The sequence below is a fragment of the Leuciscus leuciscus genome, assembly GCF_965113295.1.
Source record: "Leuciscus leuciscus genome assembly, chromosome: 13".
NCBI classification, from domain to species: Eukaryota; Metazoa; Chordata; class Actinopteri; order Cypriniformes; family Leuciscidae; genus Leuciscus; species Leuciscus leuciscus.
Genome location: NC_138737.1, coordinates 6,330,880 through 6,349,903, shown reverse-complemented (window position 1 = coordinate 6,349,903; position 19,024 = coordinate 6,330,880). Strand labels below are relative to the sequence as shown.

At 38.0% G+C, this 19,024-nt stretch overlaps 1 protein-coding gene across 1 annotated transcript; it reads left to right on the top strand.

The window, feature by feature from the left end:
• Positions 1-1,765: 1,765 nt before the first annotated feature.
• On the top strand, positions 1,766-16,791 carry LOC309513369 (serine/threonine-protein kinase SBK1). The gene is made up of 4 exons (XM_082189176.1): positions 1,766-1,873; positions 3,739-3,920; positions 11,196-11,398; positions 15,024-16,791. Exons 2-4 carry the CDS (start codon positions 3,752-3,754, stop codon positions 15,669-15,671), a joined length of 1,020 nt encoding a protein of 339 aa, XP_082045302.1. The 5' UTR covers positions 1,766-1,873; positions 3,739-3,751; the 3' UTR covers positions 15,672-16,791.
• Positions 16,792-19,024: the final 2,233 nt, after the last annotated feature.

Here is a 19,024-nt window from a genome sequence, read left to right as displayed (position 1 = left end):
AGGGAAAGGGATGCAACGGTTACGCGCTCTCCCGAGAGCCTCTTCTTAAAAGTTTAGGATCATGCCGAAAGAACCATTTTGTACAGTAATGTCAATGTGTCATGCAAAGAAAGGGGAATAATTCAAACTAGCTGCTAATCTATTGTCATCAATATACTCAAACTATCATCTGAGTAATTTGAATTACCTCATCTGTCGACATGATGCCGCTGAATTGCAGACCTGGTGCAAATCACTATGATCAGATGCTTTCTTAACTGCTGCTTTCTCGCTGTCCTTCTTGTTGTTTATTTTGTTATTGAAAGGAAAGCGATAATTAACGTTACATATTCATAAACGTCACTCTCGTGGACGGCGTCGGGATGTTCCTTAAAAGTATATCGCTGCAAAGGTATTTCCAACTTACTTTTACCTCTAAAAGCGATGAACGAAAAAGAACATTGTGGTAAGTATATCGGGGCCTTGCCTCACGTTCAATCTCTTCTTTCTTGTAGGCCTACAAGAGCCACGAGAGCGAGCACGAGCACGAGCAGTTAGTTGTTGGCTGCAGTTCACTTAACGGCCATCGGTGTCGCTAATAACAAGGGTTTCTGAATTCTACGTTATAGCCAAAGACTATAGAAATACAAAAAAGGGACTTTGATATAGACTTTGACCCTTTAATTCATAAAATAAAGAAGAAAACAAACCCCTAAGCTTCTGTAATACAATAAAATATAAAGAAGGAAATACACAAGAGGAAAAACAAAACAAATAAATGATAAAGTCATGATAATGGTATGCTAAAAAGTTTCCAGGATCACTTTAAAACAAAAAAGGGAAAAAGGTTACTTTATTTTAAGGTAACGTAGTTACATTGTACTTACTCAAATAAGTACTGAGTAATATGAATTAACTACATGCACTTACTAAAGAGTTAAGGTTAGGTTTAGGGTTAGTTACTTGTAATTATGCATAATTTACTGTTATTACAATAAGTACATGAAGTAATGTGTATCTACGTCACCTTCGCTTAGAATAAAGTGTTACCAAAAAAAAAAAAATCTTCAAAAAATCTTCAAGCTCTTGAAGAAATTGTTAAAAAATCCCTAAATTTCTATTTATTTAATTAAAGTATAAATTATTGAATATAACTTAAATATACTGATAATTATAGAGAATAATTAGTCAAATTAATAAGATTTAAATTATTTCATAGACATCCATCCTGTTATGAGGGATTTGATTAAAATCCTTGTTATGAATAGATATTTTATTTACAAGTATTTCTTTCAATTGACTACAAACTAAACAAGACATTTTTGGGGTCTTTGTCAAGTTGTTCTTATAAAATAACACAGTCTCTTTGATGAAAGATCTGATGAATGGAGATAAAAATAGAATCTGATGATGTTGTGAGAGTACGCAAAAGACAGTCCCCTTCGACCAGACCGATAAACTGTTCTTTAAACAGATAGACTGTCCAACACGTGCATAAACGCACATATGACCATATTCATAATTTTAAAAAAAATCTGCTTCAACTGATTATTAAATACTCTGCATCTTAAAAGCCAGTTCTGAAGTTCTGATCGCAGTGTTTTTGTAGAAACTAAAGGCCAACTTAGGTTTTTGTGCGTGCTTCTGAATATGCATAAACATATCTGGGGACGTATGATATGACATCTCAGCCTTGTGTGTCTGATATATGTCAGTGAACATGGGTGGAGTCAGCACCGGAGAAGTGTAACTCTTCCCAGAGTGGGTGCTTCTTCCATATAAAGCGTTGCAGGAGCTCAAAGCCCTTGTTAGAACAGGAATCCTCAGTCACTTCGGCTGCAGCACTGCTACTGCTGCGTCTGGGCGCCCTGATCCTTTGCACAGCTGCAGAGAGGTGAGAGAAGGGCAGAGAGAGATAGACAGAGAGACATTACCACACAGCTAACAATGGCAGATTTGTCGATTAAGTTCAATCCTGTGCATTATGCATGCATATGGACACTGTGTTATTCGGCTAGTCTGAATTTACAAATATTTGCATTGCAGTGATTTGAGAATAATTGTGGGTTTAAATGTTTCTTAAAATTGCCAATGCATATTGATGGAAAAATCCATTTTGGTTGGATTAAATACACAGTAAAAGTGGTGACATGCAATTGTTACCTTAAATAACTTTTTCTTCCTGATTTAATGCATTCAAATTAGTTTGTGGGTATACATCAATTTATTCAGGTGGATTCAGTGATGTTAAATAATATTTTTTGACTTGAATAAAACCGGTTGATTTACATGTTACCATTTCATGTTTCAAGGTTACGATTTTTTCAGTGTTTAGCATTGATTTTGAAAAGCTGAATAAATTCTGGACTAAGAAGGCTGGACTATATCATAGTGTGATATAATTCACATGTACATTAATAAAGTAATTACACGTGCATTTATAAATATTTATTTAATTTATGTTTTAATTTAAGTAAAGTTATTAAGAGCATACATGGAATCATGTTTTTATATTATTTTTTTCCTGTTCATTGTAATAGCATGCAGTGTCATTTACAACAACCTGCTTAGAGTTTAAAAGGAAGGAAGAGCTCATAAACGATAATCACACATACCACACATAACCACATTACATTCTGCATTTATATTCCTGATGCGGCAGGTCTTGCACACGTGTTTTTGTAGAGTATCAGAGTACAGAGAGCACAGGAGCTTAACAAGAACGGGAATGTATGTAGTGAGTGTTTGGAAGCTGAGGAGGAATGTGTTGATTGTTCAGTGATGAGTGACGAGGACAAACAGAAACACTCCGCTATTGCAAAGTGAATGTGCAATACAAGACTTCCAAACGCTAAGAATCAGTTTTTGATGAACATTTTATTCTTTTTGATTTATTTATTTATTTAGAATTGCTGTTTGGTGAAAAATGATTTTCTCCAAGATGATGTAAAGGAAAACTCTAGAAATATATAATAGTTTTTGTTATTTATTAATTAATAATTAACTTTATATTTATTGAGTGGTCTGCTGTAACCTTTACACAGGGGTCCTTTCTGTGATGTAATTTACAGTTTTAGGAAAATAGTTTACATGTTAGTTAAGGCACACCTTTTTGTGATTTTGAACGTTTTTATTTTAATATTAATAATAATAATAATAATAAAAATAAAAAAATAGAAAAATTGAAAAAATTGAAAAAATTGAAAAAATTGAAAAAATTGAAAAAATTGAAAAAATTGAAAAAATATATATACACTGTAAAAAAAAATTACATCCCCAAGTCAAAAATTTCTAGTGACTGATAACATCTAAATTTTTCAATTAGTCTGACATATTATTTCTCATTGAGCCAATGTTAACAGACTATTGCAACAAGAATTGCACTTGGGCCAATTGAAATTTTTTTATGTGACCTGTCACTAGAAAATTTTGACTTTGAGAGGTTAGACATTTTTTACAGTGTGTATATATATATATATATATTATACATCATATTAATAATATATTTTGAATAATAATTTTTTACAGTGTGTGTATATATATATATATATATATATATATATATATATATATATATATATATATATATTATACATCATATTAATAATATATTTTGAATAATAATCATATCGCCTACATAGACAAATGCACATTTACAGCTGGGCACAGTGTCTATTGAAAGGCATTATGTTGTTAAGGTTTACACACTCTAAAATGAACAGTGTGCTGAATATTCTTTGGTTTTCTTTTATTTCCCAGGACAGGCAGTGCAATGATTGAACTGGGCTCAGTGGAGGAGGGCAGCAGTCTGATAGACGAGCTGATGGAGTTGACATCTCAGAGCTTATGTCAGCTCGAGATTAAAGAACATTTCAACATCATTAAAGAAATTGGCCGTGGCAAGTATGGCCATGTGCTGCTGGTCACCCACCGCTGTAAAGGTACGCTATTGAGCCTTCATTCTGGATTAAGTCACTCACTGTGTTTTTTAAAAGTTCAGTAAGTTCTGTGATTTAAAAAATATATAATAATACATACCTGATCCCAGCATTAAAAAGTGCAATCTTGGGTTTTTAACTAACCCCTTTGGGGTCTTGTATCACCCTGAATGGATTTATTTTAAGATAATGACTTGCTGACTGTACATTTTTCAGCTCACAAATGATTACACTCACTTACACAATAAATATGACACAAGACGAAAACTGTTTGAGAGCGCGAGTGAATGGATGAATTCAGCAATTAAATAAATTGAAACCTCAATGGGGTTATGCACTACTAAAAACTTCTGTATTCTGTAAAACAGGTCGCATCGCTTCCGGTTCAGGGCCTGTATTCATAAAGAATCTTAATGCAAAGAGTAGCTCCTAGTGACAAAATTCTAAGAAAATTCTTAGAAATGTGGGCGTTTACTCTTAAAATTAAAGAACAAATCCTAGTAAAGACAAAAGTAATTCAGAAAGCATCTTAACCCTTAAAAGAGGTCTTAAGGTCAAAATTGTTAGGAGCACGGACGAGGACTTTTAAGAGGCTTAAGAGTTTCTTTAGCAGAGGAGAAAATGGCAGAAAGACGAAGAGGGAGAAGAAATGTGTTGCAGGCAATGAATAACAGTGAGTTAATAAGACGCTATAGATTAGATCGTGCAGGGATCATGTTTGTGACAGATCTTATTAGAGACGCGGTAACATCTCCGACACAGCACAGAAAGCCACAGCGCCAGAGGTAATCACTACATTACGATATTTGGCAACTGGGAAAATTCCATGTTTGATACATTAAAACCAACATTCAAACCACCACTTAAATAGACATGCCAGCAATCAGTGTAATTGGAAAGAGTGGAACAATTTTTATCATTCTAAGCCAAGCAAACACCTTATAGGAAATTAACAGCATGGTAAATAAATAAAAAAAGGATTTATATACACATATATAATGTGTGTGTGTGTGTGTGTGTGAGAACGTTCAAATAGGAAAAATTACGCATGTAATTTCAAAGTGAAGGCTTAGAATAGACCCTATACTTAAAATCACTTTTTTTTTTTTCTTCTTGGACAACCAACCAATCACAGTCTTCAAAAGATTGTGTCATACATAGCAACGGGGTCAACCCCGCCTCCTTACTAAGATGAACGTTTTTGTCTTTTCCTTACTCAGAGTTGCTCTCAGATCGGTCCCGAATCGCTTTTAAGCTAAGACTCCTACGTAAAAGTTTTTAAGCTAAATTAAGAGTTTTCTTAGAGGATTCTTAGAATCTTTATGAATACGGGCCCAGGTCTTTTGTGCTTCATCAAATATAGATATAGCTGTTTTTCTCAAGATACTGTCAAAGGAGTGAAAGACTATGTGTATTTCAGTTGACTTTAGTCAGATGCATTTACATTGTTACTGTGCCTCAAGATGCAATCAACTGAAACTGTGTCTGTAAAGTTGTGAACCAAATGGCCCACAGGAACTGATAGGTCAGACGGCCCACACAAATCTTGTGTATCGAGTCTCTGTTATAAAGTTCTGCCCCACAGAAAGAACGCTTTTTTGAAGGACGACATGCTAACATCGCTGCTGAAGAGCTGCTACACTTCAAACCTTTAATAAATTATTCTCCCCACACGAACTCTGGTCAAACGTACTTATTTTATGTATTATAGAAATCTAATACATTAGCGATCATCCAAACGACCGCTAACTGGAGCAAGCAAAGATGATCATAACTGATGTCCATTGCATGCAAATTGATATCTAAAAGTTTCTTTTTCTCACTAACATTTAGATATTTAAATCAATAAAAACTATAAAAAAAGAACTAGCTAGGTTAGCGTATTAGCTTGTTAGCACTGTCGTTAACACTTTCTCCCACACACAGATTGCATGAGACCTGTTTGATCATGTGACGTTCGGCATAAAGCTTCCGAAAACGCATAAGAATAGTTTTTATTCTCAAGATGGTAAATGGACACCACTCACTGAGTTGAACATGCCGAGGCCATGACAGGCGTACTATTTGAAATGTTGCCTGTGGAAAAACCCTTCTGTTTGATTTAATAAAATAACCTAAAGTAGAATATTTTGGACTTTTATAAAATCAGTTTAGATTCAGTTCCCACCTGAAGCACATGTTTAGGTCATCCGACAAAAAAAACTTTATATAATAGCTAGTTCATTTGTGTATGCCTACCAAAAGCATAAAATAATTGTCATTATTATACTAATTAAAGCAATTTCCTGACCAATAATTTGTGGTTAAGACAACTAAAGTGTTTAGCCATTTTGGTCTTGTGGTGTACTTAAATAACTAGGCAAGGCACGCGTTTAACTGCTTTATATCAAATATCGGGGCATCACATACAAAACTCCACATGTGGGTATTACAGGCTCGAACTTCGTTATGACATGCGCAGAATACACACTAGCCAACAACGGCAAGTCTTTAGGGACAACATTAATGCACATATTAAATAGTACTGAATACACCACATTACCTCCCCTTTAAAATTAAAGGTAATCCCCATATAGTGCATTAACATACAGTACACACCAACTTAAAACTATACTTCTTTCACAGAATAGTGATTTCACTCCGGTTAATTTAACGACCGGCAATTTAAACAAAACATGTTAACTTTACAATAACACAAACCCTCTTAAGTAACAAGTCCCAGTATCAATACTATCTTTAATCTCTGTAACGTGACGGTCGCTTAGTCACGCGCTCCGAGCGCCTCAAAGTCACCGTCTCTGGATCAGGCAGCCCGGGCTGGTCCAACGTAAAAGGTGGTGTTGGTGCAGGAGCTGCGGAGACTGACACAGCAAGGTCACTCTCCTGCTCAGTTGACTGAGTTGCTCCTTGAGGCTCTGGGTCTGAATCACTCTGAGGGTAACGAGGTCGCAACTGGTCTCCATGACGCCTGTACACCTGGTCAGTTAACTCTCCCTGCACCCGGTACGACACTGGACCTGTCTGTTGTGTAACTACTCCTGGGATCCATTTAGGTTTATCCCCTGCAGTATTTCGTAGATACACCGGTTCATCCACATCAAACTGTCTCTCAACAGCCCGATTGTCATGTTCTTCCTTCTGCTGATACTGCCTCCTCCTCACCCTCATGGCGATGTTTGGCTTTAGAAAGTCCAACCGCGAACGCACATGTCTCTTTAGGTGCAAATCTGCGGGTGACTCTCCAGTTGCACTATTGGGAGTTGTGCGATATCGCAGTAGGAAATGCGAGATTTTGTCCTCAACACTCAAATCCTCTCCATTCAGCTTTTTCATGCCTGCTTTGAATGTGGCAACATACCTTTCAGCGAGGCCATTTGTAGCTGGATGCCGCGGTGCACCAGTTGTGTGAAGGATACCGTTCCTCTTCATGAACAGCTGAAACTCCTCTGACGTGAAGGTTGTGGCGTTGTCTGTGACAACTTGCTCCGGTAATCCATATGACGCAAAAAGTCTCCGAAGCCTTGAAATGGTTGTGGAGGATGTTATTTGTGCCATTTTGAAAACCTCCAGCCACTTAGAATATGCGTCTACAACTACCATAAACATGTGACCCATGAACGGACCAGCAAAGTCAATGTGGAGCCTTTTCCAAACCTCTCCCGGAAACTCCCAGGGATGCAGAGGAACTGGGCGTGGCATACGCTGCTCCAACTGACACCGGTCACACTGCTTACAGAGCTTTTCAACGTCCATGTCTACATGCGGCCACCAGACATACTGCCTTGCAATGGTCTTCATCTTTACAATGCCAGGATGTCCACTGTGGATCTCCTTAAGCACTGCTGTTCTCAGCTTTGTAGGCACCACTACTCTTGTTCCCCATAGAACACAACCTTGCTCAACAGATAGTTCCTCTCTTTTTTTGTAGTACACTTTCAGTTCTTCTGGTACTTCTTTTGGCCACCCTTCCATGATGTATCTGTGCAGCTTAGATAGCTCTGCATCTTTGCGGGTTGCCTTGGAAATCTGTTTTGCACTCAGTGGTGCGTCTTCCAGGTGTTCACAGATTAGTGCATACAGGTATGCTGTTATTTTCTCTGTTCCTGCGTCCGTGGTTTCCGGCAGTGGAACACGAGACAGACCATCTGCGTTGCCGTGTTCTTCTGACTGGCGATAGATTATGTGATAATCATAGGCAGACAGTATAATTGCCCACCTCTGTATACGCGCTGCTGCCATTGTTGGAAGTCCTTTATGTTCTCCAAACAGCGTGAGCAGAGGTTTATGGTCGGTGATTAAGTTGAACTTTCGCCCCCACAGGTATTGGTGAAATTTCTTCACTCCATACACCAGGCTCAACGCCTCCTTTTCAATTTGCGAATAGTTCCTCTCAGCCGGTGAGAGCGTACGAGACGCATAGGCTATTGGATGCTCTTGCCCATCAGGTGTTGTGTGCTGAATAACGGCTCCAATTCCGTACGCTGAAGCGTCACATGCAAGAGAGAGCGGCAGGTTCGGATCATAGTGAACTAACACCCTGTCGCTGGCCAACATTTCTTTGCACCTATCAAAAGCGCTCTGTTCCACTTTACTCCACCCCCATTTTGTTTGGTCCTTCAGCAGTCTGTAAAGTGGGGCCAAAACAGTACTTTGCTGCGGCAAAAAACGACCATAATAGTTCACTAACCCAAGGAAAGCTCTCAGCTCTTTGATGTTTGTGGGTGTTGGAGCATCATGCACGGCTCTGACCTTGTCTTTAGAAGGGTAGACTCCTTTTCCATCCAACATGTGACCCAGGTACTCAATTTGTGTTTTTCCGAAGTCACACTTTGCCTTTTTTACTCTTAGGCCATTTTCTTGCAGCCGCTGTAGAACTCTGTCCAGGTTCATCAGATGCTCAGTTTCGTCCCTGCCCATCACCAGCAGGTCATCCAAATAGACCACAACATTGAGATCCTTCATCACATTCTCCATGACCCTTTGGAAAATACTGACAGCAGAATTAATGCCAAAACAAAACCGATTGTACACAAACAGTCCTTTATGCGTGTTCACCGTTGTATACTTTTTTGACTCGTCATCTAAAAGGACCTGTTGGTAGGCGGCTGCCAGGTCAATTTTGGAGAATATCTTCCCCCCACATAAGGCTGCCAGAACTTCTTCTATGCGTGGTAGTGGATATGTTTCAGTGTTTGTAGCCATGTTCACAGTTACTTTATAGTCGCCGCACAAGCGGAGTCCACCGTCCCGCTTGGTTACAGGGACCACTGGAGCAGCCCACTCGCTGTGCTTCACAGGGCTGATAACACCATCTTTTTCTAGGCGTTCCAGTTCTTTTTCTACCCTTTCTTTCATTGCGAAGGGTAGGACACGGGCTTTATGGAACCTTGGAACTGCGTCAGGCTTCACAGAAATTGCTGCTTTAACGTCTTTTAACGTCCCCAACTCGTCTTTAAAAACATCAGCATATTTATTTAACACATCTTGAATTGACTTGGATTTAGTTGTTGGGTGTATAATGCTTCCTGTTACTTTTTTTATCATTTTCCAATTCAGTTTGATTTGATCCAGCCATTCACGCCCACACAGAGAAGGACCTCCTCCAGCCACTACTATAAGTGGTAGATCAGCAATCTGATTTCCATAAGCCACTTTTGCAATGAACTGTCCTTTCACTGGAATAGTCTCTCCTGAATAACCCTTCAGTGCGACGCTGCTGCCCTCCAGTGGCACATCTGAGAATGACTGCTCATACACATTTTCTGATATAATGCTAACTCCTGCTCCTGTGTCAATTTCCATAGGCACTTTTTTTCCATTTACATCAAAAATTGCCCTGTATGGCCGTCGGCCAGCACCAGTTGCACTGAACACAGAAAACATCAGAATGTCATCTTCTATTTCGTCAGCTCGAACGTAGCCTGTCATTTTTTTATCTTTGTGTTCACTGTTTCTCTTCCCCCTTTTCTCCTGCCTGTCACGTGTCTGACCCCCAGTCCTGCATGCCTTCTGAATATGCCCGACTTTGCCACATTTATGACACTTTACATTTTTATAGAAACACTCGCTGGCGCTATGACCCTTTCCTTTACATCTATAGCACCCTTGTTTTGAGGGTGAGCGCAGTCTCTCCTTTACCTTGTGAACAGCGGTAACGTCATCACCTTTCCGCAACTGCTGCGCATCTCGGTGGGCTGTCTCCATATTAACAGCAAGCTCTACGGCTCTCGCAAAAGTCAGTCTATCCTCTGAGAGTAATTTGCGCTGGCATGCCTCAGAACTGACTCCGCTGACAAATCCATCACGTAGAGCTTCATCCAGCCTATCCCCGAAATCACATTTTGCAGCGAGTTGACGCAGCTCAGCAGCATATTCCGTCACTGTCTGGCCGCTTTTCTGAACACATTTACGGTACCTGAAACGCTCGGCGATGACCAATGGTTTAGGTTCATAGTAATCCTTTAGAATGGTCACAATTTGATTAAAGGTTTTGTCCTTTGGCTTGTCGGGCTGGACAAGGTTGCGTAGAAGGCCATACGTTGATGCGCCGACTGAGCTCAACAATATTGGGACTTTTTTTCCATCGTTGACTTCATGAGCTTCGAACAGCAACTCCATGCGTTCAACATAGGCAGACCATGTTTCATTCTCCGGCTTGAACTCGTCCGGTCTTTGGGAAAAGTATGCCATTTTCACTAAACCAATTTATCTCGTCGCCAATTATGTGGTGTACTTAAATAACTAGGCAAGGCACGCGTTTAACTGCTTTATATCAAATATCGGGGCATCACATACAAAACTCCACATGTGGGTATTACAGGCTCGAACTTCGTTATGACATGCGCAGAATACACACTAGCCAACAACGGCAAGTCTTTAGGGACAACATTAATGCACATATTAAATAGTACTGAATACACCACAGGTCTCGGCACTTTTTTTTTCTTTTTTGCCCAGGAGTGTAAATGAACATCGGAATTATTCAGTATACATGTATCAAAGTACTATAGTATTACAGTTTGATAGAGTTACTGCATGCACACTTCTGTTAGAGATCACTTCGAGCAGTGCAGAAATGATTTAATGCTATTTAAACGAAACACTATCTCCTCTTTTACACTCCCTCAAATCTTAATGCCAAGACATCATAACAGCTGTGAAAATACTTTCCACTAGGCCTATACGTCATCATTTTATGTCTCTATAGAGCACCATCTACAGTATGAAGGCCAAAAGTCCTCTGATCTTGTGTATTTTTCACTGCTGATTGTGTCACAGGGACTCCAATGGCTCTCAAAGTGCTTCCCAAAGCCTCGACCAAACTGCAGGGCTTCCTGAGAGAATACTGCATCTCCTTGCACCTGTCCTGCCACCCCTGCATCGTGGGCTTGTTTGGAATCGCCTTCCAGTCCAACGAGCACTACGGATTCGCCCAGGAGCTCGTCACAGGACGGGACCTGTTCGCCATCATCCAGCCACGGGTGGGTGCTCAAACATCAGCAGATCTTTCCCTTTATTCATATGCACTGTAATGCTAGCACTGCCAATTCACACACGCATGGGTCTTTCTTCAACTACGGGCACTTTAAAACTCAAACATTAAAACTGATTTGGAAACTTTTTACCATGCCGCCATTATTTTTACTACTTTTCAATTGCATTTTATATATAAATTTGTCCTTTGTCCTGGACATTCAGTCTTTAACTATAACAATTCATCATAAAATAATAATTATTAAATGTTTAATTAATTAAATTAAATACATTTAAAAATATGTACTTTTTTTTTTACACAAATTACAAGGTGTTGATCATGGTGGAAATTATGCCACAATTAGTGTAAATATTACAGTAAAATCAAGATCAATATCGATTGTGCATCATTTCCAATAAATCTGTAATTATGTCAAATGATGCAAAAAGTACAAAAATATTATTTATTTGTGTATATTTAAAACTGAAACCCAAATAAGTCAAGATTTTTTTTTCTTAATCTGTTGTGATCATGATATTTTCTTGGTTTGGAGGTAATAAAATCACTTTCACACACACACTAATAAATAATATTTTTGTACTTTTTGCATCATTTGCGTGCATATATATTATATATATATATATATATATATATATATATATATATATATAGCCAGACATACTGACTATGTCTGTCATTGCCAGATAGCTTACAAATCAATGTCCGACACTTGAGAAGGTTACAATTTCATCGTCACAGACACTATGTGTCTCCAGATGTGATATATTTTATGTCTGCATGCTTATATAATGATGTCTGACAGATGCTGATTTAATGCATTGCGGACTAGAGATATGATGGGTGATTTTTTTTGTCTCAGAAAATAATGCACGGCCTCTGAGGGCTTTCATAACTTCCAGATACTTTAAGAAAATATTAGCAGCAATGGAATAAGCTATGGAGTCTTAAAATATTTAAAATGTTATTTTCTCTTCCGTAACATCCAACACAGAGTGATTCCATAATTTGAGATGGTGGAATGGTGAAAATGACATTGATCGGATCATTTACTGTTGAGCACACAAATGAAAGAAACTAGTGAGAAACGTATATTTTAGGTTTATTTTATTATGTCCACAGTGTCAAAGTGCCCATAGCTGAAGTAAACACTTGCACAGTATGTGACTAATAAAGCTCCAGATCCTTAACATGCCAGTGCTGGCCTGGAGTGACTTTAAGGATCTGGAATCCAGACCGCACGCTAAACATGTTCACATGCTTTTCGTACTGAATAAGGAGCAGGAGGTACGCCTGACATATTTCGGTAATGTTCACATGTCTTAGGAAATCTTGGAGGGTGTAATGTGTGAGATAAAGAGCAGAGCAGCTGTTTTTCTCTGTCACAACACGAGTCTCTGTTACTTCAACATATCCAGTGAAACCTTAAGCCAGACGTACTGAAGGATTGGAAAGATTTAAAGTGGCAATAACACAGCAGGAGCTCCTAAACTCATGCAATCGTATATTGCAATGATGTTGTCTTGACAAAGTTTTGTACCTGCACATAAGCAGAGTTAGCTAAATGTTATTTATATACATTATACACTATTATTCATCTACATATTACCGAAGTAAATTACTGAGCAAATTCAGTTCAGTTCATAATTGTTTTTAAATGTAAAAGATGTAGTTATATATTATGTAAATATGTATACAGTAAATTATTTTCCCAAATTGCCGAACTGCACCGGCTTGTATTTGAGACAGGCGTCTATATGAGACAGGCCTTTAATTTAGTGTTGAGATGAGCATGACAGTAGGAGGTTACCAAATCTGTATTTGTTTAACAGATCAGTTAATGTAAGAATTAGCCTACTATATTATACTATATATACTATAAGGGGGTCGAACACCAGACGAGAAGCGCAGTGCCACGTCTTTAAAATTCGAACACATTATTCTCTATGAGTGTACAGGGTGGGCCATTTATATGGATACACCGCAACAACATGGGAATGGCTGGTGACACCAAAGTCCCGTTTGTGGCACACCAGTACATGTGAGGGGGCAAACTCCTCAAGATGGGTGGTGACCATGACATATACTAATGTGCCACAAACAGGACCTCAATATCACCAACCACTCCCATGCCACCACGGTGTATCCATATAAATGGCCCACCCTGTACATTGTCTCAAATCGGCGTTAATGTATATACTGACTTCACCCTGTGCTGCAATATACATTCAGTTTTACACTCATTAACAGAAATCAGCTGCTTGAATGAAAATTGCTGATGTTATCGGATTTTCAGGTGATACCAGTATGTACACACATATATATATATATATATATATATATAGTCAAACCAAAATTTATTCAGACACCTTGCTATCCTAACTTATATAAATGAACTATTGTGTACTGCACCCTCTAGTAAAAAATATAAAAAATTATATATGGTGTCTGAATAATTTTTTGTTTGACTGTATATAGGCCTATATATATACTACCGGTCAAAAGTTTTAGATCGGTACGTTTTTTAAATGTTTTTAAAAGACGTTTCTTCTGCTCACCAAGGCTGCATTTATTTTATTAAAAATACAAACAAAAACACTGTCATATTGTGAAATATTATTACAATTTAAAACAGCTGTTTTCTATGTTAATATAACCTAAAGTGTAATTTATTCCTGTGATCAAAGCTGAATTTTCAGCATCATTACTCCAGTCTTCAGTGTCACATGATCCTTCAGAAATCATTCTAATATGATGATTTGATGCTCAAGAAACATTTACTATTATTATCAATGTTGAAAACAGTTTTTTACATTTTAATTTCATGATGCTATGATGAATAGAAAGTTCAAAAGAACAGCATTTATCTGAAATGGAAAGCTTTTGAAACATGAAACACTACCGTTCAAAGTTTGGGGTCAGTAAGAATTTTATTTTTATTTTTTGGGGAAAGAAATAAAATAAATCAATACTTTTATTCATCAAGGATGAGTTAAACTGATCAAAGGTTACAGTAAAGACATTTATAATGTTAGAAAATATTCTATTTTAAATAAATGCTGTTCTTTTTGAACTTTCTATTCATCAAAGAATTTTGAAAAAAAAAATTGTACACAACTGTTTTCAACATTGAAAATAATAATGAATGTTTTTTTTTTAGCATAAAATCATATTAGAATGATTTCTGAAGGATCATGTGACACTGAAGACTGGAGTAATGATGCTGAAAATTCAGCTTTCATCTGTGGAATAAATTACATTTGAAAATATATTAAAATAGAAAACAGTCATTTTAAATTGTCATACTATTTCACAATATTACAGTTTTTTTGTTTGTTTTTTTATCAAATAAATTCAGCCTTGGTGAGCAGAAGAGACTTATTTTAAAAACATAAAAAATCTTACCCATCTAAAACTTTTGACCAGTAGTGTATGTACTCAAAAATAAAGATTTACTGTATTAGTTTTTTGTCATTTAATGTCATTTATATTTCATATTTATTTTATGTTACCAAATATTAGTTGTTTTTTTTTGTGCCATTTTTGTGTACAATATAACCTACTTTTAACAAAAGTTTACTGATAAACTGTACTGTATTTCTATTCTTCTCCAGGTGGGCATCCCTGAATGCGCAGTGAAGCGCTGTGCCGTTCAGATCTCTTGTGCTCTGGAGTTCATCCACCAGCGTGGCCTGGTCCACCGGGACATCAAGCCTGAGAACATCCTGCTGCTGGACACACACTGCCGACGGGTCAAACTGGCCGACTTCGGCCTCACCCAGAGACAAGGAACCTTCATCCGCTTCATATCAGGCACGCTGCCGTACATGGCTCCAGAGCTGTGCGCCATGGTCTTAGAGGAAGGTCAGAAGGAGGAGAAAGTCCCTCCGCTCCGAGTGGAGCCCACTTTAGACACCTGGGCCTTTGCTGTTCTTCTATTCTGTATCCTCACGGGCTTCTTCCCTTGGGAGCGCTGCAACGACAGCGACGATTTCTACGAGGAGTTTGCAGACTGGCGCAGAGCGCCGGCAAAGACCCCCGTGCCGTCTCAATGGAAGAGGTTCACACCCATGTGTATGCAGATGTTCAGGAGGATGTTAGCGCTGGATGCCGGTGAGAGGTGCTCCATAGGGGAGGTCAAAGGTTATGTGGGTAAAGACTGGGTACGGGCGAAGGATGCCAACGGATGGGTGGGAGAAAACGGGAAGGTCAGCACGTCCACACCGAGCCCTTGCAGAAGCAGCCACAGTGATGAACAGTGATGGTGTTATATGACAAATGAGCAATCAGAATGTGGTGCTAATTGCAATGCAGACAGATGATTGGTGGGCTGAACTGACATCATTAGAGGTGTTGATATAGATATTGCTTCTCCGAAATAACATCTTAAAGAGTAAAGAGGAAGACACTAATTTGCCAGTATTGTATTGAATTATTGTGGATTTAATACAATTTAGGCTGCTTTGACAGCAATTCATAATTAATTGTCTATATAAAAGTAAGAGGATTCAAGCTATAACATAATTCTTGTAATGTATACTGTATGTTTATTTGACCTTAGAAAGCCTTTGTAACAAAACACTTTTCTACAGGATCTGATTCGCACATGGTTAGATGCGATTTATGTGAAATTGTAGTAAAATGTTCTTGAAATCTTTATTATTGTTACAAAACTCTTTATACCAATAGTAAGGGCAGAGGAAGCAGGGATAATTGTAACGCTCAATATATGACATTGACACAAGACGCCATCTTGTTCAAAATTTCCAAAACTTTTTGGCAATGTTATTTAAATAATATCTGGACAAAATCTGACAACTATGCCATTATAAATCTTTCTTCAAATTAGCTTAAATTGTACATTATTTTCTAGGCTGGTCCATGCACATACATAGAGTAAATAAACTGGCGGTTCCTCTCTCATAAATGTGGTCGACTCTTTTAACTGAGGACAACAGCTGCCATATTGAGCATTACATTTTTCCCATTTATTTCTATATGAGTGGACCGTCTCCTCCCCTTTTATCTCTGATGCAGGAATGAACACGCACAAGTCAAACCTCTACCTCCACACAAAATTTACAGACACTTTCAGGAATGATCCATATTGTATAATTTTATGATTTGCCAATCAGTTTTTTTTTCTAGCATAAATGAGGGTCCAGTGAATGAAGAATACAAAGACAAGACATTAAATGTAGTGTAGATGAAGGGTAGATTTCAAACAACTGTTGTATTTTACTCCAAGTTTATTGAAATATCTATTATATATTTGTATAAAATGTGTATAATTTCATATCAACCAGTTTGTTTTGTTTGCTGTGTGCTTTTGATGAGACCGATGTCACTATTAAAGCCAGTCCTATATTATCCAAGGATAAATCTAGTGTTTGAGAATGTTGTGTATTAACTAACATTAGTAATATAACCATTTTAGTTTACTTGTACTTAATTATAAAATTCAATCATGGCTGCTTATGTCAAAAATGGTGGAGACAAAATTTCAAAGCTTTATGCCAAACATTTCCCATTGTAAAGGCAACATAATATCAGATATGTTGCTTTTAAAACATTTAACTTTAGTATTTTTATGTCCACTTGCACTAAAAACGAACATAAAACTGCCCTTAAATGTCAAACCAACTAAGTATTGATTTACTTATGATTTAAAAAAAAAAACAGATCTGATGTGCTTTTCATAATGCATGAGCTAAGAGCTCTAGACTTCTTGACGAAAGAAAGAAAAAGGATAATTTGCATTAAAAGCAATTCAGTTTAAAAATAAAGTTCCCCAAGTGAGGTATAGTTATTTACCCTTGAAATATGACTGACAGGATTAAACAAACAAGCAGCTCCCCAACTTTTTTTTGTTGCAAAATGTGCTTTGAAACCCCTTCTAAGCCACAGATGGCCTTTGCTTGTAACCCCAGTAATTTATTACAGTACATACAAACACAGAGAGCACTACAACCTTCTCTGTTCAACATTCAGAGACCTCCAGGCATCTGTTGCAGCTGGTGTGGTATTGATGGATTCTGGGCCGGTGTTTGTTTAGGCCCGGCTCTAGAGAAACTGTCCCGGTGGTGCGTCGTCACGCTGGGGATTTGACAGCGCTTCTGAACCCAGCAGCTCCCTTTGCTTTGCAGCATATTTAGAGCGTTACACTAACCGGGATAATGTTACGGCAGTCCCTGTGAGCTGGTCCAATCAAAGACCTTCATTACTAAATACTCTAAAGCAGCCAAAAGCCCATCATGGGGTAAAGGGTTTAACAGCTTTCACTGAAGCTTGACTCCTCAGCAATGACTCATAATCTGTTTCGGTTGTTACTTTGAGCCAGATTCTTCTTACAAAGCGTCTGGCAATAACAGCCGTTTCGCTGGTCACTTTGTGGAGACGGACACTTTATGGTTGTCAATTAATGCAGTGAACTACACCTGTGGTTCCTCTGCTTGGACTCCTGTGCAGGGTTATTATCGGTAACTAAAACATTTCTGTTCATTGAAATAAAGCTGAAATAAAGTTGAAAGACTTAAACTAAATGAAAATTAGCCCTTAAACGCATACCACGGGTCTTTAGTGACCCGGGATGTCATTCACTACCCTCCCCCTCATTCATTTAAAAAAAAAAGTTAGACATCAACCTTCTTAGTATAGAGGGTATGCGCGTGATGTCATCGTCGGCCGAAGTGACTGCGGTTACGCCCACTGAGTGGCAAAAAGACTGAGTGGCAGCATTGGTTTTCAGTGTGAATGCCATGGAAAACACACAAAACACATCTAAAAAGGGAAAGAGCTTTGAGATTGACTGTACAAACAGATTTGACAAGAAATCTGAGGTTTATTTTTACAGACTGCCGAAAGCTACAGAAAAGAGAAGCAAATGGATCGCTGCATTTCCTAGAAACAACTAGACTCCAGGCAGTGAAACATGGATTTCCAGTTATCAGTTTGTCTCAATATGTTGAATTTTGGGGTAAAATCGTATCCTATATATTTAATTGTTATATATTGTATTACCAGCTTATCAATTAAATATTTACCATCGTATATTCTGCCTAATTTGATGTTTATAATAAACGAGGACAAAAAATTGTTTTAGGGCTGGACGATATGACGACAAATTTAACATTGATAGCCTATAAGTGATCAACCGGATTTAGACCAACTATTGTATTTATATGAAGTGTTCACGGGCAAATTTGCTTTATGTATTTTCCCGGCGTTGAAATCAGGCACATATAAAGGTCATAAAACACGTTTCCTGCAGGTTGCATGTCAATATCCATGGATCACTGGATCTTTGGTAATTGATAATCATTTGTTTTACTTGCGTTTTCGGCTGAGGGGGCGTGTTCCAGTGGGTATGCATTGACGTCACTTTCCCGCTGGAACACGCCCCCTCAGCCGGACTGAGTGGCAAAAGAGCTGCTGCTCTGGGGACCAAAAACGCGCCCGCGCGTTTTGCTCGTTTTTTTTTTTAGCAATGAAAAATAAACACAAAATGCTCTGTTAATTTTGATCTTTCATTTTCGTGTAATACATCAATCGATCCTGTTCAGTTTCTATTTTTTTTCTGTATACTCACAATACAAATAAAGTGTTTTGCTTTTTG

Coding starts and splice junctions, on each gene's coding strand:
- LOC309513369 (XM_082189176.1), top strand. CDS start 3,752: ATGATTGAACTGGGCTCAGTGGAGGAGGGCAGCAGTCTGATAGACGAG. Junction 3,921..11,195: donor GGTCACCCACCGCTGTAAAG/GTACGCTATTGA, acceptor ATTGTGTCACAG/GGACTCCAATGGCTCTCAAA. Junction 11,399..15,023: donor TCGCCATCATCCAGCCACGG/GTGGGTGCTCAA, acceptor ATTCTTCTCCAG/GTGGGCATCCCTGAATGCGC.